The sequence below is a fragment of the Loxodonta africana genome, chromosome 16 (genome assembly GCF_030014295.1).
Source record: "Loxodonta africana isolate mLoxAfr1 chromosome 16, mLoxAfr1.hap2, whole genome shotgun sequence".
Classification (NCBI taxonomy): Eukaryota; Metazoa; Chordata; class Mammalia; order Proboscidea; family Elephantidae; genus Loxodonta; species Loxodonta africana.
The window spans coordinates 34,367,018-34,393,441 of NC_087357.1; the positions used below are offsets into that span (position 1 = coordinate 34,367,018).

At 39.4% G+C, this 26,424-nt stretch overlaps 1 protein-coding gene across 3 annotated transcripts in view; it reads right to left on the reverse strand.

The window, feature by feature from the left end:
- The window catches only part of ENTPD7 (ectonucleoside triphosphate diphosphohydrolase 7), a 48,347-nt gene that overhangs the window by 13,955 nt on the left and 7,968 nt on the right, over positions 1-26,424 (reverse strand). For all 3 annotated transcript variants that reach the window (XM_010589070.3, XM_064269455.1, XM_064269454.1), the window contains 5 exons: positions 10,956-11,161; positions 10,572-10,722; positions 5,307-5,410; positions 2,872-2,928; positions 991-1,124 (listed from right to left, as the gene is read on the reverse strand). In XM_010589070.3, the coding sequence (XP_010587372.2) occupies positions 991-1,124; positions 2,872-2,928; positions 5,307-5,410; positions 10,572-10,722; positions 10,956-11,161 (652 nt within the window). The remainder of the gene's footprint in view (positions 1-990; positions 1,125-2,871; positions 2,929-5,306; positions 5,411-10,571; positions 10,723-10,955; positions 11,162-26,424) is intronic.

The window sequence follows — 26,424 nt, forward strand, 5'->3', positions numbered from 1 at the left end:
ACACAAAGTATTATAATGACATGGGCAAAGAGTTGGAGACAGAAAACCAAAAGGGAAGAACATGCTTGGCGTTTCTCAAGCTGAAAGAACTGAAGAAAAAATTCAAGCCTCGAGTTGCAATCCTGATGGATTCTATGGGGGAAATTATTAAACGACGCAGGAAGCATCAAAAGAAGAAGGAAGGAATACACGGAGTCATTATACCAAAAAGAATTAGTCGATGTTCAACCATTTCAAGACGTAGCATATGATCAGGAACCCATGGTACTAAAGGAAGAAGTCCAAGCTGCTCTGAAGGCACTGGTGAAAAACATACCACAGACTTCCAGAAAAATGAACAAATCTGTCTTGGAAGAAGTACAACCAGAATGCTCCTTAGAAGCAAGGATGGCGAGACTGCATCTTAGATACTTTGGACATGTTGTCAGGAACGATCAATCCCTGGAGAAGAACATCATGCTTGGCAAAGTACAGGGTCAGCGGAAAAAAGGAAGACCCTCAACGAGATGGACTGACACAGCGGCTGCAACAATAAGCTCAAGCATAACAATGATTGTAAGGGTGGCGCAGGACGGGGCAGTGTTTCGTTCTGTTTTGCACAGGGTCGCTATGAGTTGGAACCGACTCAATGGGACCTAACAACAACATCAAATACTTTGCTCCATGATTAATGTGTATTACATAGTTAATGCTCCAGTAACCCTGTGAGATAGGTAGTATAATTATAATTGCCAACATTCATTGAACACTTAGCCCATGCTGGGTAGTCTGCTACGTGCTTTACATCCATGGTGTTATTTCATCCTCACAATCTTATGCAGGAGATACTATTATTATCAGTCTTTTTACACAAAGAAACAGAGTTTCTGATAATTAATCCACCCAATAGCACACAAGCTAGCAAGTATCAGAATAAATATTTGGACCCCAAGATCTAAGTGCAAACATTGGCATTCCTAGACAACTGAATTTCCCTGAAAGGTGAAATACCTGTTTTGGAGAAAGGCCAGAGGCTGAGGTAGGAACTTCATAAGCAATTTGGAGAGAGGCTCCTCCCATATCCAGTATCCCCACTGTCCTTTTGCGTCCTGTTGCCAGTTCCTGGGGAGCCTCAGCATCTGATTCTGAAATAAAGGAACAGAAGGGTCCTAGTAATTAAAAGCCAAAATTAAGTCAAAAACAAAAACACAGCAATCCCTATGTGTACTGTCTAATGAGAAGCTAGTTTGCTCTGTAAACCTTCATCTAAACTACAATAAAAATAAATAAATAAAAGTAGAAAGGAGCCCTGAAAATCAGTAAAAACAAACAAACAAAAAAAACCCAGCAATCCCTTAAAAGACTGAAAGCAACTGAAACAAATTAATCTAACTGTATATTACACAAAGGAGAATTACTTCAAGTGGCTTAAAACATGGTATTTTGCACTGAATTGGCAAATGTGTTATATATATTTTTAAAACAATTGAAAAAAAAACTTGGTATTTTGACTGTATATTTCTAGTGGGATATATTCTAAGGACAAAAGAAACAAGTATCTTCAAAATGGCATTCTAGTAGTCTTATTGTTAATATTATTGGTATTATTATTAAACATAAATGGTGGAATAAAGAAAATAAATGTTTGTGTTAATATTTTTATGAACAAAGATTTAGCGTAAGAGAAAAAGGACCAAGTTATAAAATCAAAGAAATTAAATGAAAGCCTTGTCATCTTAAATACCAAACCAAAAACCAAACCCAGTGCCGTCGAGTCAATTCTGACTCATAGCGACCCTATAGGACAGGGTAGAACTGCCCCATAGAGTTTCCAAGGAGTGCCTGGCAGATTCGAACTGCCAACCCTTTGGTTAGCAGCCATAGCACTTAACCACTACCCCACCAGGGTTTCCGTCATCTTAAATATGAGTTGGAAATACCACTGCGAACTCATAGTTTATTTTCTTCTTTCAAAACATACAGATTTCCTCTGTCCACTGAAAGGTCAAGAAGCAATGACTCAAATCAGTGAGCACCCCCATCACCTAGACCATGTTCTCCCAAATAACATTTTCCACTAAAAAACCAGGACTCCTTGGAAAATGCCAGGTCTAGAGTAGAAAGTATGTAACATGAGCATGGACTATCTTCTTGTACCAGAAAGCTAGAGAACTATAAAAGACTACTGGGACCTCCATGAACAAAGATCAGAACTGGATGGGAGGCAGCTATCATTACTGAAAGTTTTGATCAAAGATTCTATTGACAAATCCTGATGTAAAGGGAGAAAACTGTAGAACAGAGTTTCAAATTCTTATGGAATTCAGACTTTCTGGAGCCACTTTCTAGAGGCTGGATGAACCCCCAAAATGATTGCCCTGAGATAATCTTTAAGCCTTGATTCTTAAACCACATATATCCCCTGAAGTGTCCTTTAAACCAAACAACATTTTAGCTTAATTAGTAAAGAATGTCTACCTTGAGCATTGTGCTTTTTTAAAAAGAACTATCTAAATGGGATCAAATTGACAACAGCAATTTGAAAGATTAGAAAGGAAGCTTAGGGGACAGTGAGTTATGTTGAAGGAGGAGGAAAAATTCTGAAAAGAAGGGTGAGAATGGTTGCACATTTGAAGAATGTAATCAGTGTCATTGAATTATACATGTAGAAACTGTTGAAATGGTGTATGCTCTGCTGTGTATATTCTCAACAACGACACAATGAAAAGTTAAAAAAAAAAAGCAAATTAGGACTGGAAAATGAAACACCTTAAGTTTTAAAAAAAGAAAGGAAAACCACTCAAAATTAGCACTTGCATGCTACTGACAGGTCATGACTTAAACCTTCAACTCTTATTTCAAGAAATGTTATGTTAAGAAAATAGTACTCACCATCCTCATGATCGAATCTTCCCAAAACAAAGTTGATTCCAATCCATGCATAAACCCCTAAGTAAGAATATAAAAGTCCTTGCTTAATTCTCTACAGCTAATACCATGTATACACCTATCCCCAGGGCTGCTCTTCCCCTTTCCTTGGAAAAAAGCCATCATACTCTCAGCATACGGACTTAAAAATCTTTTAACCTGTGATCTTTTCCCTTTTAAAATTATCGGCATTTTCTAAAATTCCTGCAATGAATAGGAATTAGCGTGTAAAAACAAATGTTAAAAAATGAAGATCTTGAGGTTTGGTTCCAGGCAATATTGCATAAGCACATTACACCCTGTCTCTCCACTGAAGGCATATATAAACCCAGATAGAATGCAAGGAGCCACTTTCTGAGGACTCTGACATGTAAATCCTAGTGGGCACACTGGGAAGGAGATCAGAATTTCAAATAACACCAAAACAGTAGTGAGCTCCCCTTTCTTCTCCTCAGATATTGCCCGGCCTACACTCAAGGCAGCTTCAAAAGCTAAAGTCCACACCAGGTGTGGACAGAAAGAGCTTCAAGTCCGTGTTTCTGGACCACAGAGCAGAAAAGGAAACGCTGGAGATTCAAAGACAGTGGAGAAAATCTCTTGCTTCTTATTCTTTACCTTGTTCTCTCCCACCCTAACCCCTAGTCAATCCCACAGAAGGTGCCTAGAACTCTGAGGGTTGGGAATCCTCTCTGACCAGAGGAGCTGAAGTCCCCCCAAAAAACAAAAAGTGTAGGGCAATCCCTACTGTTTATTTTTTTCCTTGTGTCCTCCCACCACGTGGCCCTGGGTACGGATGCAATCTCGGGAAGTACATGGCAGAGTGGGTAAACTACAGCCCCAGCTTTCTCACCAGAAGACCATAAACGTGAGCCCCAGGGAACCAGAAAGTGTCGGGGAGATCACGGAGAAGAAATAGCTCAGGAAGCTATCCCATAAAGCAGTATGTGAACTCCTGGGCTCACGCGTGCATGGATCTGACCCTAAACAGTGTAAACCAAACCCACTGCCATCGAGTAGATTGTGACTCATAGCAACAGTACACTGCAGGCTTTAAGACTGATCTACAGACTAGACCACTGCCCAGGTCCCAGTCTGGCTACTGGGTAGCACACATGTGGGGCAAATCCAAATAGCATTACCAAGACTGAAAACAATTAATATTAGAATCACAGCCCACCTCAGGAGGTTCAGAACTCAAGGCCTGAGTCTAACCAGGCTGATAGCCTGCTAAAACAACAACAAAAAAGTCAACATTCCCCTTATGATTTAAAGAAGACTTAGAGCCTCGTATTGTAGTACCCAAAATGTTCAGGATACAATATAAATTACTTGGCATACAAAAGAATCAGGAAAATCTGAATTTAAATGGGAAAAGACAGTCAGCAGATGCCAACTCCAAGATGGCACAATGTTGGAATTACCAAAGATAATAAAGCAGCTATTATAACCAAGAAATACAAGGAAATGCTCTTACAATAAATGGAAAAATAGAAAGTATCAGCAGAGAAATAGAAAAGAAAGAGAATATAAAAAAGAATCAAATGGAAATTTCAGGACTGAAAAATGCAATACTGAAATTAAAATTATGTAAGTCTTTTTTCTCTTATGTAAACTGAAACTTGAAGATATATAAGATCTCCTTCTCTTTTCTAAGAAATTTAAATATAACTCGTTTAAATTTGGGCCATATGAGACCATACATTCAACGCCACTCAAAAAATACAAACCCAATAGTATGAGCTTTCAGGAAAGTGCCGCACTGCACAGTGAGGGCAATAAAGGGAGAGTCCATAGCAAAACAAAAGTAACTCATCCTGATCATTATCTGAAATACAAGTTTTCCTTACTGTAAACTGATAATTTGCTTTACATTTGGATTAAGCAAATTCAATGCAACTTCTAGAACTACGTATAACTTCAGAAGTACAGTTGGTGAGTTTCTGTTTGGAGTGATGAAAAAGTTTGGGAAATAGATAGTGGTGCTGGTTGCACAACACTGTGAATGTAATTAATGTCACCGAATTGTACACTTAAAAATGGTTAAAATGGCAAATTTTTAATAATAAAATTTTTAAAATATTATATATATATCTACCAAAAAAAGTACCGTTAACTAACTGAAGCTACATTTGGAATCATCACTGAACACTAACATTCTTATAAACATAGTGTTTAGCACTAAGGTAAAAACAGATATAAATTTATGACTTCTGAAAGCAGCATTCCAAAACAGAAACCAATAAGAATATACAAATAATCAAACTGTACAACAGAATTAGGAAAATTATTCACAGAAAAATAAAAATCAGACATATAAAGTAATCCTAAACACCCATTAGAGAGGCTATGCCACGGTTGGCTGAGAGGTGAACCAGCCTACCCCACCCCAGGACCAGTACCTTCCTGCTTCCCAGAGATCACTTCTGCCTGAGACTGTGAAAAGAGGAAGTCAAATTCCAGAGGTAAATCTTTCACTAGGTCAGCCAAGATGGCCAACTGCTTCCTGCAAAAAAGAACCAAAAATTCAAAAGTTAATCGTTCAACTTCTTCTCACAAACAACTTGTCCTTCTACTTAGCCTTGTTATGACCTCACTGTTCTCATGCCTCATCCACTTGCTGAACCTGCTTCTTTTTGCAATCTCCTTTGAATTCAAAGGTTTAAACTGCCTCCAAAGTAAAGTCATTCCTTGGTATCCATGGGGGGATTGGTTCCAGGACCCCCACACCCACCGTGGATCCACAGATACTCAAGTCCCTTATATAAAATGGTGTAGTGTTTGCATATAACTTAAGCACACCTTCCAGTATACTTTGAACCAACTCTAGATTACTTACAATACCTAATACAATGTAAATGCTATGTAAATAGTTATTAATGTTTATACTTAACACTTAATGCTTTCTCAGTCTTTGGAAGCTCAAACAATGAGTGAGATTGAGGTTCTGTGAAATGGCAGGAGGCTACAGCAGGGTATGCCTACACATCACTTCATTCACACAGATTCAGCATAGTGCTCGGGCGTGTAGCAATTTCAAGTTTTGCTTTTTACAACTTTCTTTTCTTTGAATACTTTTGATCGGTTGATTGAATCTGTGGTTGCATAACCCATGGATATGGAGGGCCAACTGTAATAATTTTCCAATAGAATGTTAAGTGTAGTTTCTAAAAAGTTCATTGTTACATATATTGAACTCTAGTGACTAGAATTTCACATGGGGGATGAGAGGGGCTATTCACTCTGTATTGAATGTGCTTCTAAACTGCCTAAGACGAATGCTTGCTGGTTTTAGCAATGGTATGGGGACGAACGGGCGCCAAAATACTTTGCTGTTTGGAATCTGAATTACTGGGATACCTTTCTTAAGGATAACCAGGGACTATGGATCGAAATATTAAATGTACTTAAATTTTGACCCAGCTATTATACTTTTAGACATTTATTCCAAGGAAATCGCCACACCAGAACACAAAGAATAATGTCATGGATTGAATTATGTCCCCCCAAAAATGTATGTATCAGTTTGGCTGGGCCATGATTCCTGGCATGTGTGATTTTCCTATATGTTGTAAATCCTGCCTATATGATGTTAATAAGAAAGGATGGGCAGCAGTTGTGTTAGTGAGGCAGGACTCAATCTACAAGATTGGATTGTGTCTTGAGGCAATCTCTTGAGAAATGAAAGAGAAGTGAGCAGAGAGTTGGGGGGGTGGTGGTCTGGGGACCTGATACCACCAAGAAAGCAGTCCTGGGAGTAGAGTGCATCCTTTGGACCTGGAGTCCCTGCAGAGAGAAGCTCCTAGTCTGAGGGAAGATCGATGAGAAGGCTGACAGAGAATACCTTCCCCTGGAGCTGACGCCCTGAGTTTGGACTTTTAGCCTACATTACTGTGAGGAAATAAATTTCTCTTTGTTAAAGCCATCCACTTGTGGTATTTCTGTTATAGCAGCACGAGATGACTAAGACAAATACTGCAGCATTATTTATAACAATGAAAAACAGGAAATAAGTGTACATCAATAAGGCTTGGTTAAATAATTTATGGTACATCCATACAATGTAATACTATACAGATGTTAAAAGAAATGAGGTAAGTTTCTATGTACGTGTACTGGCATGGAAAGATATCCAATATACTTTGTTGAGTTTTAATAGGTTACAAAACAATAAAACCCAAAACAACCCACATATAATATTTATTTTAAAAAACTTTTCATGTACTGTACAGGAATAAGATAGAACTGTTATTTTCTAAAATTCAATATTGTTTCTTCATTAAAAATAACATTCTGTTAAGGGTGATAAAAAAATTTGGAACCCGATGGTGGTGATGGTTGCACAACATGATGAATGCAATTAATGTCACTAAATTATACACGTAAAAAAGGTTGAAATGGCAAATGTTTTATTATATATATACTCACCACGATAAAAAACAGTAACTTTGCCATTATAAAAAATGCTGATAACTTTTGAAGCTGGGTGATGGGTAAAGAGGTCTTCATTACATTGTTCTGTCTTCTTTTACATACATTTGAAATTTCCCATAAGAAAAAGCTTTTTTTTTTTTTAAAAAATACCACCCTGTATTACCTTTGTAATATTTTTAAGGGTTTTTCCATTACAAAATAAAAGTGAAGTAGAACAAATTCTGTTAGACTAAGTCTTTGGCAACGAAATAAGACCTAGGACTGATTCAAACCTACTTTGAATACTGCTCACAAATGCTAATAAATTAGCAAAGACCATTAATCATACAAACAGGTTCTTGCAGTAACAGTCATGCTTATGCCAACAATTAGCCTGGCCTTAGAGGCAGCAATGATTTCATAAACCTAGAACAGATCTATGGAGGGTAATCAGAAAGCAAAAGAAAAGGCAAATTTCTTAAAATTTTAAGTAAATATTTAAATTCAGGGCTTCCACTCTGACAGACAAATGGAGTGGAGATACATAGCGGGTTTTGTTTAGATGGAAATTTCTTTGACAAACAGAGGCAATGCTGAGCAGTGCCAGGATATGAGGCAATCCTCTCCTTTGCTCCAGATAGACAAAATGTGGCCAAACCATAGACCAGGTTCTCCACCCAGCCCTAATGCTGGCACTCCCTTTTTGACCACCGAGTCAGCTTTTTCTATCGACCTCCTCCTCTTCCTTGTTTATAAGACTCAGGACATTCACAGACTTGTGATGTGGCACCACCTATGTTATCTTTACTCTTCCCAGTGTTTCTAGAAACTTGAACAATGTGAATACTACTTATGTCAAAAACAAAAAATGCTAGATTGCATGCACAGTATGATTATAATTTCTACAATCTGTAAAAATTGCTTATAGATGTACACGGAGAAGGGAATATGAAAAAATGAAAACAGTTTTGATAGGATAGTATCAGTATAGTGGGTTTTTTGCTTGTTTGTTTTAAGATTTCCTTTAATGATGTAAAGGTGGTGTTATACTCTCTTAAAGTTTGGTTTTAAAAATAAGCAAAAACAAAACAAAATTTTTAAAAACACCAAGATGTATGGGGATATAAACAAGGAGCTAGAAGACTCTCGTGTTAACAAATGGCTATATAAAATAATCTGCTTCTCATAACTGGAATTTTGTGACAATATTTAAAACTAATAGGATTTTAAAACAAAATCAACTCTATGTATGTTATGGATTAAATTGTGTGCCCCCCAAAATATATGTTGGAACCCTAACCCCTTTAGGTGGATGCAATCTTGTCTGGAAGTAAGATTTTCCTTGTTATGTTAGGGAGGTCCTATCACTGCAGGGTATGTCATAAACCTAATCACCTCTGGGTCATAAGGAGCAGCAGAGTCACAGAGATGAGCAAAAACTAATGGGGGTGGGCGGTGGGGGCTGACTGAAGTGGGATGGTGGAGATAGATAGCATGTAAAGAGAGCCAAGGAATCAAGGAACACTGGGGCTACAGAAGCTGAGACAAGGATCTTCCCCCAGGCCAGACAGAGAGAGAGCCTTGCGCTATAGCTGGTGCCCTGAATTCAGACTTCTAGCCTCCTAAACTGTTAAGAAAATCAATTTTTGTTCTTCTAAACCACATACTTGTGGTATTTCTGTTACGGCAGAACTAGGAAGCTAAGACAATGTATTTAATGCCCTTTTCTCTAAGAATTGTTAACACAGCAACAAAGTTAGAAAGGTGCAAAATGGGATTATGTTGGTTGTCTGGTCAGCCCCTAGAAAATTCATTAATAGAGGATGCACAATTGATTTTTTGCCAAGGGTTTGAAAGGGTGGTGACAGAAGGATTCCAAAGAGGTTTTGGTGCTTGCAGATTAAGTTAGATAAAAATTTTCTCATGAAAATGAATACATTCAGTGACTTTTTCAGGTGGCTTTCAATTCCCAGTTTCTGTGATTACTTCCTTCGATCTCTATTTTATGTATGCCCAAATAAATTTAAATGTCCCCTCTTTTATTATCTTCAAAGAATATTGCCTATATATGTTGAACTGAGCATTGTCTATTTGAATGATTGTTTAAACTTACCCCTTTCATTCTCCCTTCTCCTTTTTTTCCTGGCTATTTTGTGTTTCAACGCTACGCTTTTGAAGAAAGGCATTTGGAATTATTACTAAACTTTTACAAAATAAAAAAAAATAATAATAATCTGCTTTTCAACAGTAAACCAGACAGAACCCAGTAACTGTGTGTCTAAACAGAATGAAGGAAGTCCATTTAAAGCACTGACACGCATTGTCTGACTTTTCACAAGAAGCACGGAGTCCTACATGGCTGAGGTTTTTGTTCTTGTTTTAAGGAAAGGAAGGCCAAGTATACAAAATTAAACCATGGAAAAGATAACTGATATTTACCAAGGAAAAACACTGAAGCTAATAAAGAATACCTGATGTCTTATTGGTGTCTAGAGTCTATGAATATTTCAGGGAGATGAATTCTAGAGTTAAGTGAGCCTAATCCACCCCATGCCCATAAGTGCAAAGAGGCTGAGGAAGTGTCAAAGGGGAGAAATCACAAACAAGGAGAGGTCTAACCTAAGTGTAGCCTCCTCCTCCCTCTTCCAGTGGGGGAAGAGGGATCAGGAGGCAAGATGCCAGGCTAAACTGCCAAGGCCTAGTAAAAAAGACTTAACTGACTGGAGCTGAGAAAACTGGTCTAAAGCAATGGAGACTGACCTTTGCAGCACCCTTCCAAACAGCAGCAAAAGGAAGGGACTCACCAACTATCAGCAGGCACCCAGGCAAAGTTACAAAGAATGCAGTGTTTCTGCCAGAGCCCTCCTACTAGTCCCCAAGTACCCAGTCCTTCAGGCAACCCTCCTACTACCCTTCTGTAATTATGCTTCCCCTCTAGAGCCAAATTTATCACCATCACCACCAATCCCATCCCTCGATAAAAATTAAGAATCACTTAAGCCACCTCAGATACTGACTCCAAAGAAGTAAATGGCATAAAGGTGTGAAGGACTGACTGGTGTAATACTTGGGTACAGGAGTAGCTCTGCTCTCTATTTTTGATCTAGGAGTCTTTGGGTGCCACCTGTCAACTCCGTGTGGTGGACCCACTTCCAGCTTCAGATCAGGGAACCACAAAGGAAGATACAGTGAACTGGCCTTTCAATTCCTGCGCCATCTTTTTTCATGTGTTTCTCTGACCCTGCATACCTCACCTCTCGGGAAGAAGCCTCATGCCTGCTGTGCATAGGATGTAAAGGGGGGTCTCCTTGTGCTTCTTCACAGGCACATGAGCAGCAGCAAAGCTCAGCAGAGGACGAAGGTAATCGCTAGCATGTTCTGGAGTGTCTGCCATTGCAGAGATTCCTTAAGTAAAATAAAATACTTTCTTTAAAAAGCAGATCACATAGACTAAGAAGACTCATACCCCATAAGGGCGTAGACACTCATTTACTTGAGAGGAGGGGGGCGACAAGAAATGACATATCCCTCCCATTACCCAGAATCTCAAGAAGAAAAGGGTAGATTTCTTTCCTTCTCTTCTCTCCTCGCTCATGCCTGTAGCAGATAAAAGAGATCAACAAGGATCTGATTACTACCTGGCTTAATTTTTTTAACCACTGGTTGGCTGTTGCGGTCTCTCATCTGTTTGATGTCCAGCAAGTCATGAGGGTTCCCATTGTGTCTTGGCCAGAAATAAACAAAGATCCGGGAGCCGCTGCTGCCACAGTCCACAACAAGTCCATAATTCAGATTTGGATCTTCAGTGTCAGTAGCTTCCAGATCCCCCACTCGAGCCAAATACCTAAGCCGAACAAAAAGAAATCAGTGTTATTCAGCCAGGCCCACGAAAGCCACCACCACTTAACCCACTTGTTTGTGAGTCTTTATTAACAGCTGGCATGGGCCAGGCACATGGGAACTCATGTCCCAATGCAGGAATAAAACAATATTGATCACACTTACTGATGTATACGAGGCAACAGCTGCTTTGCTTGCCTAAAGGCCACTGACATTAGATATCTAAGTGAATCCCCAGTGTTTGTGAGAAGTTCTGAAAATGGCTGAGTGTTTTGTTTGGAGACTTTCTCAGATTCTCATTCCAACGTATCTGGCTAACAGCAGGAGGATGAAACAAGTAAAGGTGTTGGCATCGAACGCACCAAAGTCTGAGTTCTGGCTCTACCATTTCCTACACTGTGTGACCTTCAGCAAATGATTTACCTTCTCTCAGCCCATGTTTCCTCACCTGTAAAATAAGGGCAGTAATCCTATCTACCCTCAGAGAGAGAACATATGTAGAGCAGTTTACACAGGCTGTTGCTGCTATTGTTGCTGGTATTAGTATGACATTATAATTATTGGGAGAGAAAACAGTAGAAGTCTTTCAGGAGAAAAGAGCTGAAAGGTTCACAAAGAAAGAGGCCTAGAAGTTGGTTAACTATTTCTGTGCGCTGAGGCTTTAATTAAAGTTCCCTTAGAACCCAAGGGTCTAAAAAGTAAAAATATCGTTGACTCCTTTTCAAATGCTTCAGTGATAAAATGGAACCAAAAAAGATACCACGACTCAATGAGGATGACTTTTCAGCTTATTATACAGAAAAAGGAAAGCTCTTGATTGGTGCTAGGAATACATACTACATGGTAGACAGAAAAAAAAAAAAATTTATTTTCTAAATAGTACTACTGCTATTGAAGCACTACTATATATTGAACTAGTAATACTTGTCTGAATAAATCCCCCGAAAGCAATGCTGCTAACGTTTTCAAGTACTATGGCTATACTCCCTTCCTTACACCTGCCCTACTTGTCCAATGCTATCTTTAGAGCGTAACTCCTAGATCCCCAAGACCCTCACATAGCTTCCCTCAAAGCCAAATTTCTAGAAGCCTGAGGCTTATACAATTTTGGGGGCCTTCTTAAATCCTTTCGTGAACCAATTATCTTCCGCTTTGAATATTTTTTGATACCATGTGATTTCATTAATGGAAGCATGTTGAATCATTGAGTGTGCCTGAATTTTTGGTAGATAGTATGGATTTTTCTTCTTGCCCCTTCTCACAAGCCTGCCTAGGTGTTTAATGTACAGATGAAGTACTCCACTAATTATATTCCAGAGTCCCTACCGGGATCTATTGGTACATATGTATAACAAATAAAAATTTTCATTTTTCCTACCAAAAATACAGATACCTCATACCCTATAAAAACAGTAATTTGCAGCACACGGCCATTTCTTCAGTTTCAAACACCCGTAAAGGCCCCTCCCTTGCGGCAGCATACACTATCAGTGGTACGGCAGCTTTCCAATAAACCTTCACAGCCAGAAAAAATACTTGGTCCCTAGAGGACCTGTGAGTAGCAAAGGGTTAAAAAAAGAAAAAGAATTCAAATATACAAATATAAAAGGGACCCATGCAAATGAGGGGCCCTGAAGTGTAGGTATCATTAGCTTTATGGCAAATCTACTTCCCACGAGAAAGATAAGCCATGTGCAACCCCTCAGAACAATCTAGCTGGTGTTTATTGGTGGTTTCACATCACTGCACAGACCACAAATTTCCTTCCTATGGACAGAAAAGAAGCAAACTTGCTAACTAGGTATTGAAAAGAACATGTAAAAAGTGTTTTGAAATTAAAAATAGAACTGAGTAAATGGGCCTTTCCTGTCCTACAACACAAAATGCATTTTTTTAAAAAAGAGACAAACATACATTTGAACTTCTATAGGATGCTGTACACTACTGCATAGGGTAGAGTCAGGGAGAATTTTTTTTCTGAATCTAAAATGGGAGTGAGTTGTGGGAAATGAAGCAGGTGGTAAAAATCCATACACACTGGAAAGTTGACAGTCCTCAAGACTCTGCTTTACCACATAATTTCCCGTTGTAATCAAATTACTGGGTTGAACCAGGCTCAGAATCCACCAATCAACCCCTAACAGCCCTCTTCTATCACAGGGAAGCTAGGCAGAAGCCTGGGTTTAAGTTACAGAATTCTTGCAAATGCTGACCTGGAAAGAGGCCACAGATAAGAAAGAACTAGACAAGCTAACTTACCCAGTCCAGTGTGACTTTTCATCATATATTACAGCAATCTGTCTGCTTCACACACTTCACAGATCTTTCTTTGCTTCCTTCTCTGAAAACCACCCTCTCTACTTCTCTCTAACAAGATTCTGGATCCCATCCTCTCCTGCTCAATAAATAACTTTTCTCTAGTACATTGGCTCTCAAACCATTGAGCCTCAGAGTCCTTTCACAGTCTTAAAAATGATTGGGCCCAAAGAGCTTTTATTTACATTTAAGAGCTAGGCTGCTAACCAAAAGGTCTGCAATTCGAAACTGCCAGCTGCTCCTTGGAAACCCTATAAAAAATAGGGTTGCTATGAGTCAGAATCAACTCGACAGCAATGGGTTTGGTTTTTTTTGTTTATTTTGGTTAGAAAATAAAAACAAATTTTAAAACATATTTATTAATTCATTTAGATATAAAAAACTCATTGCATATTAACAATATATTTTTATGAAAAATCACTATATTTTCTAAAGCAAAAAGAATTAGTGAGAAGAGTGACACTGGTTTTTACAATTCTGCAAATCTCTTTAATGTCTGGAATAATAGAAGACAATTATATTCTAATATCTGTTACTGTATGCAATCCTTAAGGTATTGTTTTGGTTAAAGTGTATAAATAAAATCCAGCCTCATACAGATACGTAGCTGGAAAAGGGAGGAGTATTTTAATAGCCTTTTTAGATCACTGTGGAAGCTGTTCTTGGATACTACACTAAAACCTGATGACTGGAGTTTCTTAAAGGTTAGTTGCAATGTGGAATCTAAAACCCTATCTATTATATGTACACCCATGTTTATTGCAGCACTGTTTACAATAGCAAAAAGCTGGAAGCAACTAAGGTGTCCATCAACGGATGAATGGATAAATAAATTATGGTATATTCACACAATGGAATACTACGCATCAATAAAGAACAGTGACGAATCTGTGAAACATTTCATAACATGGTGGAACCTGGAAGCCATTATGCTCAGTGAAATTAGTCAGATGCAAACGGACAAATATTGTATAAGACCACTATTATAAGATCTTGAGAAACAGCTTAAAATGAGAAGAACACATTCTTTTGTAGTTATGAGGTGGGGAGGGAGGGAGGGAGGGTGGGAAAGGGTTATTTACTGATTAGATAGTAGATAAGAACTACTTTAGGTGAAGGGAAGGGCAATACTCAATATACGGAAGGTCAGCTCAACTGGACTGGTCCAAAAGCAAAGAAGTTTCCTGGATAAACTGAATGCTTCAAAGGTCAGCGGAGCAAGGGCAGGGGTTTGGGGACTACGGCTTCAGGGGACTTCTAAGTCATTTGGCAAAATAAATTCTATTAAGAAAACATTCTGCATCCCACTTTGAAGTGTGGCGTCTGGGGTCTTATATGCTAACAAGCGGCCATCTAAGATGCATCAATTGGTCTCAACCCACCTGGATCAAAGGAGAATGAAGAACACCAAGGTCCCAAGATAATTATGAGCCCAAGAGACAGAAAGGGCCACATGAACTAAAGACTTACATCATCCTGAGACCAGAAGAACTAGATGGTGCCCAGCCACAACCGATGACTACCCTGACAGGGAGCACAATAGAGAACCCCTGAGGGAGCAGGAGAACAGTGGGATGCAGACCTCAAATTTTCATAAAAAGGACAGACGTAATGGTCTGACTGAGACTAGAAGAATCCCGGCAGTCATAGTCCCCAAACCTTCTGTTGGTCCACGGTAGAAGCCATTCCCGAAGACCACTAATCAGACATGGAATGGACTGGACAATGGGTTGGAGAGAGATGCTGATGAGGAGTGAGCTACTTGTATCAGAGGGACACTTGAGGCTGTGTTGGCATCTCTGTCTGGAGGGGAGATGGGAGGGTAGAGAGGGTTAGAAACCAGCAAAACGGTCATGAAAAGAGAGACTGGAAGGAGGGAGTGGGCTGACTCATTAGGGGGAGAGTAAATGGGAGTATGTAATAAGGTGTATATAAGTTTACATGTGAGAGACTGACTTGATTTGTAAACTTACACTTAAAGCACAATAAAAATAAAAATAAATACATAAAACCCTATCTATGCACTTTTCATATGTTGGTACATTAAAACCTATTAGTCTATCTTGCACTTTGAATGGTTTTTACCCGTGAAAGATTCCATGACACTGGATATTCCAACATTCTGACATTGGAAAAGACTGGCTCACTAAGTTATACGAATCTTCCTAACACTGATGTATTTTATTCTACTATATATATAAATTAAAAACAAAAAACCACATTTGCTAATATCACCACCAATCTTAATAAAAAAGTGTTTCAAAGACTGGGAAGATATTAAATTCCCATGGACTGCCAGAACAACAAACAAATCTGTTTTGGAAGAAGTACAGCCAGAATGCTCCTTAGAAGTGAGGATGGCGAGACTGTGTCTCACATACTTTGGACATGTTATCAGGAGGGATCAGTCCCTGGAGAAGGACATCATGCTCGGTAAAGTGGAGGGTCAGTGAAGAAGAGGAAGACCTTCAATGAGATGGACTGATGCAGCGGGTGCAACAATAGGCTGGAACGGCAACAACTGTGAGGATGGTGCGGGGCTAGGCAGTGTTCCGTTCCCTTGTACATAGGGTCGCTATGAGTCAGAACCTACTCGACAGCACCTAACAACAATATCAAACTCACAGTGGTAGATACAAGTTTTCCAAATGTCTGATTTTTCCCTGAAAGCTCAAGTTTTATTATTGGCAATAAATACTGAGGATTTTTCTTCCGTGAAATGAAGGCTCACTTTATTAATGAAAACATTTTTTTAAAATCTACAAAATACCATAGTTTGTGTCTGGCAGCCATTCTTTCAAGTAAAAATGGTGCCCCATGACAAAGGCAACCAGATTTATCACATAACTGAATCGACTGACCAAGTGGTTTTTCTGGAGACAACCATCATAGTTCAGTACGCAGCGGAAGTGCTTAATGCCTATGCTCCAATTTTGTCACAGAAAATATTACAAAACATATTCTTTAACGAAACTGGTGCCTCTATCTTGGTTTGCGCTAAGGCACCAGCAGTTTTACCCACTACTTGCTCTTGCACCATCAGAGCACATGTGAATACAGTAAAAAAGGCGAATAGTATTTCAGTGTTATCATGAAAATAGTTCTGGCCTCACAGCCCCACTGAAAGAATCTCAGGGACTCTTTGAGAGCCACAGCTGAAATGCAAACTTCCTCTTCTCTCTAACATTCATCTTTACCTATTCCTGACATGCTTCCCAGTTCATAAAAGGCTTCTCTTCTCAACAATGCTGACTCTTCTGATCTAAAATGCAGAGTGTCATTATTCCCTTTAAGCAGTTAGCTTATATTTCAGAATGAGCTCCTAAGACTTCTTTCATACTTGTTTGCTCCACTCTTCATTTAGACTTTGAGTTTCTCAAGAGTAGGGACCTTGTCTGCCGTGTCTTGATACGGTCAGTGTTCTTCACCTTTTTCTGCCCAAGACATGTATGGATCAATACCGACTGGTTTCGCCCTGGAGATCACAATGCGGAGATGTTGGTTTGGAAATAAGCCCTCCAGGCCTCTGCATAAAATACCAGTTGCTCTCTAGTCAATTCTGACTCATAGCAACCCCATATGTTTCAGAGTAGAACTGCCCTCCATAAGGTTTCCATAGCTGTGACTTTTCAGAAGCAGATCACCAGGCCTGTCTTCCAAGGCACCTCTGGGTGAGTTCAACACCAACCTTTTGGTTAGCAGCCCAGCACTTAAACCATTTGTACCACCCAGGTGCATGTCTTTATATAGTTATACTCAAAATCAACTTGTTTCCTTAGAAAGTGTCAAAGCCTTGCCAAAGCTCCTGCCCTCTCTGGTTCCTGCCAAGATAAGCAACTTTATAGCTCTCAGTTGGGTACAACCCAACTTTGCTTTCTCTTCTTTTAGAAGAAGCTTCCACGTGTGCATTGGCAGAAAAATGCCAACTGATTTCAGAACACAAGAGAAGATAGGATCAGATGGCATTTATGTTACACTTCCCAGATGAGCCTTTGATCAACTGCAGCAGGCAGCAGAAAATCTCAATTTTTCTTATCTTGTATATAAACAAGTAAGTGGACAGCAGTTTTCCTCTCTGGGAAGTAATAGTATCACTTCTTTCTAGAACTCTGGTCTCTTATGACCTAATCTGGCTTCTTCCCTTTTCAACTGCCTGAGTGACTTACTTTGGCCAGGCTCCTAACACTGATGGATCACTCTTCCCTAGATGCAGCCCCAGCCTTAGCCATCATGGTCAATTACTCACATTGCTGGACCCTCCTGCTTTGCTGATGCTGCACTAAGCCAATCCCCCAAAAGGACCTAATGCCCAAGAGAAAAAGTCCGAGAGCTTTGGTATCTCTCACATCCGCCTTCCCAGGAAAGGTCTGATCCCCCATCACACACACACACACCGATACATCCTCTCTCTCTCTACTGGAGAAACATGATTTCCCTCTAGTCACTGCTGCGTCAATGAAAATAAAGTTACCCACATATACATCACCCAAGGTAGAATTAGAAGACGATGGCTTTTTGCTGCCATTATCCTGAAACTGTTAATAGTATTAGAGCTGTAACTGACCAAACCATTACCTAGCTTGCAAAATCAACACTAATTATACCACTTCTAGAGTTCAAACAGAACTCAGAGATGTGCTAAAACTCAATTAGAGTGGCCCCCATCAGCATGGGGCTCCCAGCTCTTTGCTGAGTGACTTTATCACACTCTTCAACTCTGTTGAGTGCTCAGAACCCAATATAATTATAGCCAAAGTAGCTGTGCATTACTAGTGATAGCAATATATGCCCACAAAAGTATCTTGTAAGGTTATAGCTTACCTCCAATAAGATTAATTGGAGCAGTCAAAAACATTTATAACTTACAATCATACTTATAAACACTATAAACACAATTATGGTCAAGTAAGTGAATAAATAGGAGCCCTGGTGGCACAACAGTTAAGCACTCAGCTGCTAACTGAAAGGTTGGCAGTACGAACCCACCCAGCAGCTTGGAGAAAGAAAGACCAATCTGCTTCTGTGAAGACTGCAGCCAAGAAAACCCTATGAGGCAGTTCTACTCTGCCACATGGGGTCGATATGAGTCAGAATCGACTCCAACAGTAGCCAACATGAAGTGAATAAATGAATAAATGTGAGTAAATTCTGTTGTTTACAAGAACCCTTCGTTTCATCTTCACATCTCAAAGTTTACAATTTTTATTCTCATCAAAAGGAATCTCTTTTCAACTTGCTTTAAACAGAACTAAAACTCCTAAGACCAGTAATCAGCTGACTGCTGACACAGAATCTCACATCATAGCTGTTCCCAGATGGCAAAGAAACATGTAGGCACCACCATTTCAACTGCCATAAAAGATATTCTTCAGAACAAAGTGGGAGGCCTCACTCTACCTGATTTTAGAACATATTATACAGCCACAGCAGTCAAAACAGGCTGGTACTGGTACAACAACAGATATATAGACCAATGGAACAGAATAGAGAACCCAGATATAAATCCATCCACATATGAGCAGCTGATATTTGACAAAGGTGCAGTGTCAGTTAATTGGGGAAAAGATAGTCTTTTTAACAAATGGTGCTAGTGTAACTGGGTATCCATCTGCAAAAAAATTAAACAGGACCCATACCTCACACCATGCACAAAAACTAACTCCGAATGGATCAAAGATCTAAACATAAAGTCTAAAACGATAAAGATCATGGAAGAAAAACCAGGGACAACGTTAGGAGTGCTAATACAAGGCATAAACAGAATACAAAACATTACTAAAAATGATGAAGAGAAACCAGATAACTGGGAGCTCCTAAAAATCAAACACCTATGCTCATCTAAAAACTTCACCAAAAGAGTAAAAAGACCACCTACAGACTGGGGAAAATTTTTCAGCTACAACATCTCCGACCAGTGCCTGATCTCTAAAATCTACATGATTCTACTAAAACTCAACCACAAAAAGACAAACAACCCAATTAAAAATTGGGCAAAGGATATGAACACGCACTTCACTAAAGAAGACATTCAGGCGGCTAACAGACACATGAGGAAATGCTCTTGATCATTAGCCATTAGAGAAATGCAAATTAAAACTACAATGAGATTCCATTTCACTCCAACAAGGCTGGCATTAATCCAAAAAACACAAAATAATAAATGTTGAAGAGGATGTGGAGAGATTGGAACACTTATACACTGCTGGTGGGAATGTAAAATGATATAACCACTTTGGAAATCAATTTGGTGCTTCCTTAAAAAGCTAGAAATAGAACTACCATACAACCCAGCAATCCCACTCCTCCAAATATATCCTAGAGAAATAAGAGCTTTTACACAGATATATGCACACCCATGTTTATTGCAGCACTGTTTACAATAGCAAAAAGATGGAAGCAACCAAGGTGTCCATCAACGATGAATGGATAAATTATGGTATATTCACACAGTGGAATACTACGCATCGATGAAGAACAGTGATGAATCTGTGAAACATTTCATAACATGGAGGAACCTGGAAGGCATTATGCTGAGTGAAATTAGTCAGTTGCAAAAGAACAAATATTGTATAAGACCACTATTATAAGATCTTGAGAAATAGCTTAAACTGAGAACACATTCTTTTGTGGTTGCGAGAGAGGAGAGGGAGGGAGGGTGGGAGAGGGTTATTTACTGATTAGATAGTATATAAGACCTACTGTAGGTGAAGAGAAGGGCAACACTCAATACAGGGGAAGTCAACGCAACTGGACTAAACCAAAAGCAAAGAAGTTTCCTGAATAAGCTGAATGCTTCGAAGGTCAGCAAAGCAGGGGCAGGGGTTTGGGAACTATGGCTTCAGGGGACTTCTAAGTCAGTTGGCAAAATAAAATCTATTAAGAAAACATTCTGCATCCCACTTTGAAGTGTGGAGTCTGGGGTCTTAAACACTAGCAAGCGGCCATCTAAGATGCATCAATTGGTCTCAACCCACCTGGATCAAAGGAGAATGAAGAACACCAAGCTCACAAGGTAATTATGAGCCCAAGAGACAGAAAGGGCTACATGATCTATAGACTACATCATTCTGAGACCAGAAGAACTAGATGGTGTCCGGCTACAACCGATGACTGCCTTGACAGGGAACACAACAGAGAACCCCTGAGGGAGCAGGAGAACAGTGGGATGCAGACCCCAAATTCTCATAAAAAGACCAGACTTAATGAGTCTGGACTAGGAGGACCCTGGCGGTCAGGGTCCCCAAACCTTCTGTTGGCCCAGGACAGGAACCACTCCCGATGCCAACTCGTCAGACATGGATTGGACTGGACAATGGGTTGGAGAGAGATGCTGATGAGGAGTGAGCTACTTGCACCATGTGGACACTTGAGACTATGTTGGCATCTCCTATCTGGAGGGGAGATGGGAGGGTAGAAACTGGCAAAATGGTCACGAAAGGAGAGACTGGAAGGAGGGAGCGGGCTGACTCAGGAGGAGAGTAAATGGGAGTATTATTAAGGTATATATAAGTTTATTTGTGAGAGACTGACTTGATTTGTAAACTTCCACAATAAAAATCATTTAAAAAAAAAAAAAAGATATTCTTCAGAATTTAATTCATCCAGACAAAATTGTCTCCTCTAATGAAGACGGTAGGAGCTATCAAAAAGTGAATAATATTAAACATTAAGGTTAAAAAAGAAATGTACTGAATGCATAGAACATTTAAAGCAAGAACAGTTTACTAATGCTTGTCTTGTACAATATATATGTACGCATGGTAAAAATACTAAATCTTAACAATTTACCCAGCATCCAGGGCAGAGCCTGAAACACGGCAGACCACTGCTCTCCAACAGAATGTTCTAGTATGATGGAAATGTTTTATATCCGCAGTATCCAACAGGATAACCACTACCCAAACGTGGCTTATGAGCATTTGCAGTGTGGCTAGTGTGACAGAGGAACTAAATTTAATTTTTTTTTTTATTTAGTTAATTTAAATTTAAATAGCCACTTACGGCTAGTGCTAATGTACTGAATAGGGCAGTGTAGACACTCAACAAATACTTAAAAACAAAATACTTTTGTGTATTTAATTAATCTAAAATGAATAGATGAATGTATAAAAGAAGGTAAAATACGTATTAAGCCTGAAAAAGTTGTAGCAGCATGTCTAACATGGCACATACCAGGTAATTAACTGATTAAGACATCTAACACAAAAATTCTTAAAAACAGCTCTGGATTCTATGTTTACTGATACCCGCAACTCTAAATTTACCTTTTCCTAAATTCTAGTTCTGGTGCAAATCTCCCACTCTCTCCTTCCAGAAGCAATATGAGTACATGTTCACAATAGAGAAAAAAAAAAACTTCTTGAGTTTTGAAACTACTGAGGAAAACTCTTTGAGTTTTGAAACTACTGCAGACTTCTAAAGTCCTAGGCCAGGACTCACCTCAGAAGTAATATGCTAATTTTCAGTAATGGCTGAAAAAAAACGATAATTAAAATATTTTTCAATAGGGAAATGATTAAATGTAAATGGTTTTTAAACATTAACTACCTTCATACATACTAAAACATAAAAACGCAAAGTGCAAGACAGATTATCATTCTAATTAAAGCAATGGTCATTTACTGCAAACACTGAAGAACGAATATGGTGTTCTATGGGCACATTTCGCTGATCAAAGGCTTCCCAACTTGCTGAGATGAAGACATGCTCTGGCAGCACGGCACACCTTGTGCAATACCACAAAGTATGGATATAATTTCATAATGTTGGTTAGGAACAATATAAGTAGAAAAAAATGTTAATATGTATATTAATATAAAAACCACAACCACAAGCAATTGTATTAAAAAAAAAAGGAAAAAAATTGTTGAACTAAAGTGCCAGGTGTCTCCATGAATTCCCAATTATTTGGTTCATCATTTTATCATCAGCCAGCGTTGACCGGTATCTAAAGAGCAGCAGCTGTGCCACAGGCACAAAAATTATGGAAGGAAATTTTCAAATGGAGATGATGATGCCTATAATCTTCAGTGTATATTTGCAGGGTAGAGAAGAGAATTAAAAAGAGAAAAATCCTGATTATTTCATTCTAAGAACATTTGCTGAGTGTCTACACTGCCGTATTCAGTACACCAGCACTAGCCATAAGTGGCTATTTAAATATAAATTAACTAAATAAAGTAAAATGTAAAATTTATTAAAATTTTGTCTGGTTTATATATTAAATTCTATAGGTGCACAGTTTGGAACCACTTTTCCAATAAAATGAATGTGACAAATCCTTATGGCATGGGAATCTTTTACATTTTTAACAAATCTCTGATATTTTATCTATTTATTGAAACATTTATTGCTTACTTATGGGAATCTTTCTAAAAGTCTTCCATATTGCCCTGACTTTAAATAAAAAGGGAAGCAGAAGAGACTGACATTTGATTAGGACCCACTCTGCGCCAGGCGGTCCTAGACCGTCGTTGTCATACACTGTCACATTGATTCTGGCTTCCTAGGCTTCCTAGGTTATAATCTTTACGGGAGCAGATTGCCAGGTTTTTTCTCTTGTGGAGTCGCTGGTGGGTTCAAACCACTGAGCTTTAGGTTAGCAGTTGAGAGCTTAACTTTGTGCCACTAGGGCTCCTTTAACAACAACACTACAAGACAGTATTTTTACCCCCATTTTACAGATAAAGAAATGAGGCTCCAGGACATTAGGAAACCTGTCCGAGATCACCTAACTAGCAAACGATGGGGCTGATTAGCTCTAAAATCTATGCTCTTTCCCTGACAACACATCACCTTCCCAAGTAAATATAACCTTAGAGCAACGGTTCTCAACACAGGCTGCGCTTAAGAATCAAGAGAAGAGGCCCAATTATTTGCATTTTTTAAAGGTTCCCAAGGGATTCAGATATACAAAAGTTGAAAACGACTGATTTAAGGTCATCACTAACAGAAATTACTACCCAGTCCCAGTGCCGTCGAGTCAATTCCGACTCATAAATTACTAGACTGTGTAATAATATAATTTTAACAATTGTGTTTACCACTATAGAAATTTCTATACAAATTTTTTGGGTTACTAGGTTTATTTCTAATAAAATTCCTCTCTCCTGCCTTACTGTCAAGATGCCAGATATTATTGACTGTTGTCACCAGTGTGCCCACGTCTATTGACCGCTCCCTCTCCAACCTCATTCTAATTAATTTTAATCTGTTGTGTTCTAAGACAAAAGAGAACCAAGCTAATTAGAACAGTGTATAAAAGTATACAGGCCGGGTGTGAAAGCCTACCTGGTTAGTAAAGTACCTGAAGTGTATAAAAGTGTACAGGCCGGGTGTGAAAGCCTACCTGGTTAGTAAAGTACGTGAAGTGTATAAAAGTGTACAGGCCGGGTGTGAAAGCCTACCTGGTTAGTAAAGTACGTGAAGTGTATAAAAGTGTACAGGCCGGGTGTGAAAGCCTACCTGGTTAGTAAAGTACGTGAAGTGTATAAAAGTGTACAGGCCGGGTGTGAAAGCCTACCTGGTTAGTAAAGTACGTGAAGTGTATAAAAGTGTACAGGCCGGGTGTGAAAGCCTACCTGGTTAGTAAAGTACGTGAAGTGTATAGAAGTATACAGGCCGGGTGTGAAAGCCTACCTGGTTAGTAAAGTACGTGAAGTGTATAAAAGTGTACAGGCCGGGTGTGAAAGCCTACCTGGTTAGTAAAGTACGTGAAGTGTATAAAAGTGTACAGGCCGGATGTGAAAGCCTACCTGGTTAGTAAAGTACGTGAAGTGTATAGAAGTATACAGGCCGGGTGTGAAAGCCTACCTGGTTAGTAAAGTACATGAGCATGCAGTACGTGAACGCAGTGATATCCAGTGTGCTTACTCATAGCCCTCTTCTGGATTAATTTCTGATTCTTAACTTTGTGCCTGATTCTTAACTGTATACAGTTCCTGATCTTTGTTCCTAATTCCGCACAGCTGTATATAAACTGTTCTCTCCCTGGGGAGTAATCATTCACTCACTCTGCTTCCCTAACTAGATTATGAGCTCCCTGAGTTCAAAGGGTGTGTTTTAGTCATCTTTGTACCCTAATGCCTAACACAGTATTATGCATACAGCAAGTTCTCAACAAATGTTTGCTTCCTAAATGACTCACGGAGGCTGTCATGAAAGAAGTTTAATGATACATGATAATTTGTGGCAATATGTACATAACCTTTCATTAAACAACAATGAGCCCCAGGCTACCTAGCTGCTCAGCCAGAGCAGATGTTAGGACTTTGATAAGGTCACCACAACAGCAAAGCCTGTGTGTTATTTATCCCTTAGCTCTGCAGCTAAAAACCAAAAAAAAACTAAACCCATTGTCGTCGAGCTGATTCCAACTCATAATGACCCTATAGGACAGAGCAGAACTACCCTGTAAAGTTTCCAAGGAGCAGCTGGTGGATTCGAACTGCCAACCTCTGGTTAGCAGCCAAGCTCTTAATCACTGTGCCACCAGGGCTCCCTGAAGCTAACTGTTTTCAATTAATTCAATTTAATTGAATACTTATTTATTGGTGCCGTTCACTTAAGGAACTATGGGGTCATGAACACTACAGAGCTTACATTCTAGTAGCGTAGGCGGGCCAAAAAAACTTTCAAATAATAATTTCAAATGGAACAAATGCTTCATGTTTCACATGAAGTACAACAACGTGTACTGAGACTGAGAATAATGATGGGGAGCGAGGGGGGAGGGTTGCATCTGAGATGACGGTCTGGAAAGGCTTCTCTGAAAAAGTGACATTTAAAATGAGACCTAAAAGATAAAGAGGGGCCTGGAGAAAAATGGAGAAGAGCTTTCCAGGAAGCAGGTACAGAATATGCAAGGCCCTGTGCCAAGAAAAAACTTGGTTTGAGTTGCTGAAGGAAGATCTGTGTGGCTGCAGCATAGCGAGTAAGGGAGAAAGTGGAAAAATTTAAAGGGGAGAGACATGTAGATGCCAAATAAGGCTGGGCTTTTCAGGCCAAGAGAAAGAATTTAGAACTTATTCAAAGTACAGTGGAAAGCCATCAAAAGGTTTTAGGCGGGAAACTAAGGGAATCCCATTTTGATTTTTAAGATCATAAGAAACTGCCCCACCCCACCCATCCCTGCCCCTGCATTCCCATGCCCAATTTCCAAGTCCAGTTTGCTCTACCTCCCACCTGTCTCTCAAATGCATGTATTTCTCACCATCCACCCTGCTATCACCCAAGTTCTGGCCACTAGCTCTCTCAGAATATTTCAACTAGCCTCCTTGCTTTCTCTTTTACTCCTCTCCAATTCTTTTTCTACAATGTCACCAAAGGGAGCTTTCTTTAAAAAACAAACCAGACCATATCACTCCGTAACAGTTTTCAATGCCTTCCCTCTGCCCTTAGGATAATGTCTAAACCCCCTAAAATGGCTTAAGAGGCCCAGTTGATCTACCTCTCCAGCCATTAACCAATCACCCCCACAACAGTCTTTATTTTAGTCATATTAACATACGTGGAATTCCGTAGTGGCATAGTGGTTAAGAGATATGGCTGGTAACCAAAAGGTCTGCAGTTCGAATCCGCTAGGGGCTGCTTAGAAACTCTATGGGGCAGTTCTACTCTGTCCTATAGGGTCGCTATGAGTGGAAATAGGCTCAACAACAATGGGTTTGATTTTTTTTGTTTTTTGCTTTTGATCTTCCCATTGGGCAACTGTTGTCAGGTCTGTCAAAAGAATCCCCAAAAGCACCAGAGAAAGTCTTAAATGAAGGATTCATTTGTCCAAAGCTAACAAGCTTGTTAAGGATAATTGTTGACTACTGTAGTCATCCAAACAAGTGTTTCCTCTTCAGGAAAAAAGTGTAAAAATGTAAATGAATAGGGATGCTAGAGGAGAAAGGTTGGAAATATAAGCTTCTTGAGAAAAGGTACCAAAGTCCCTGTATCCTGGGGCCT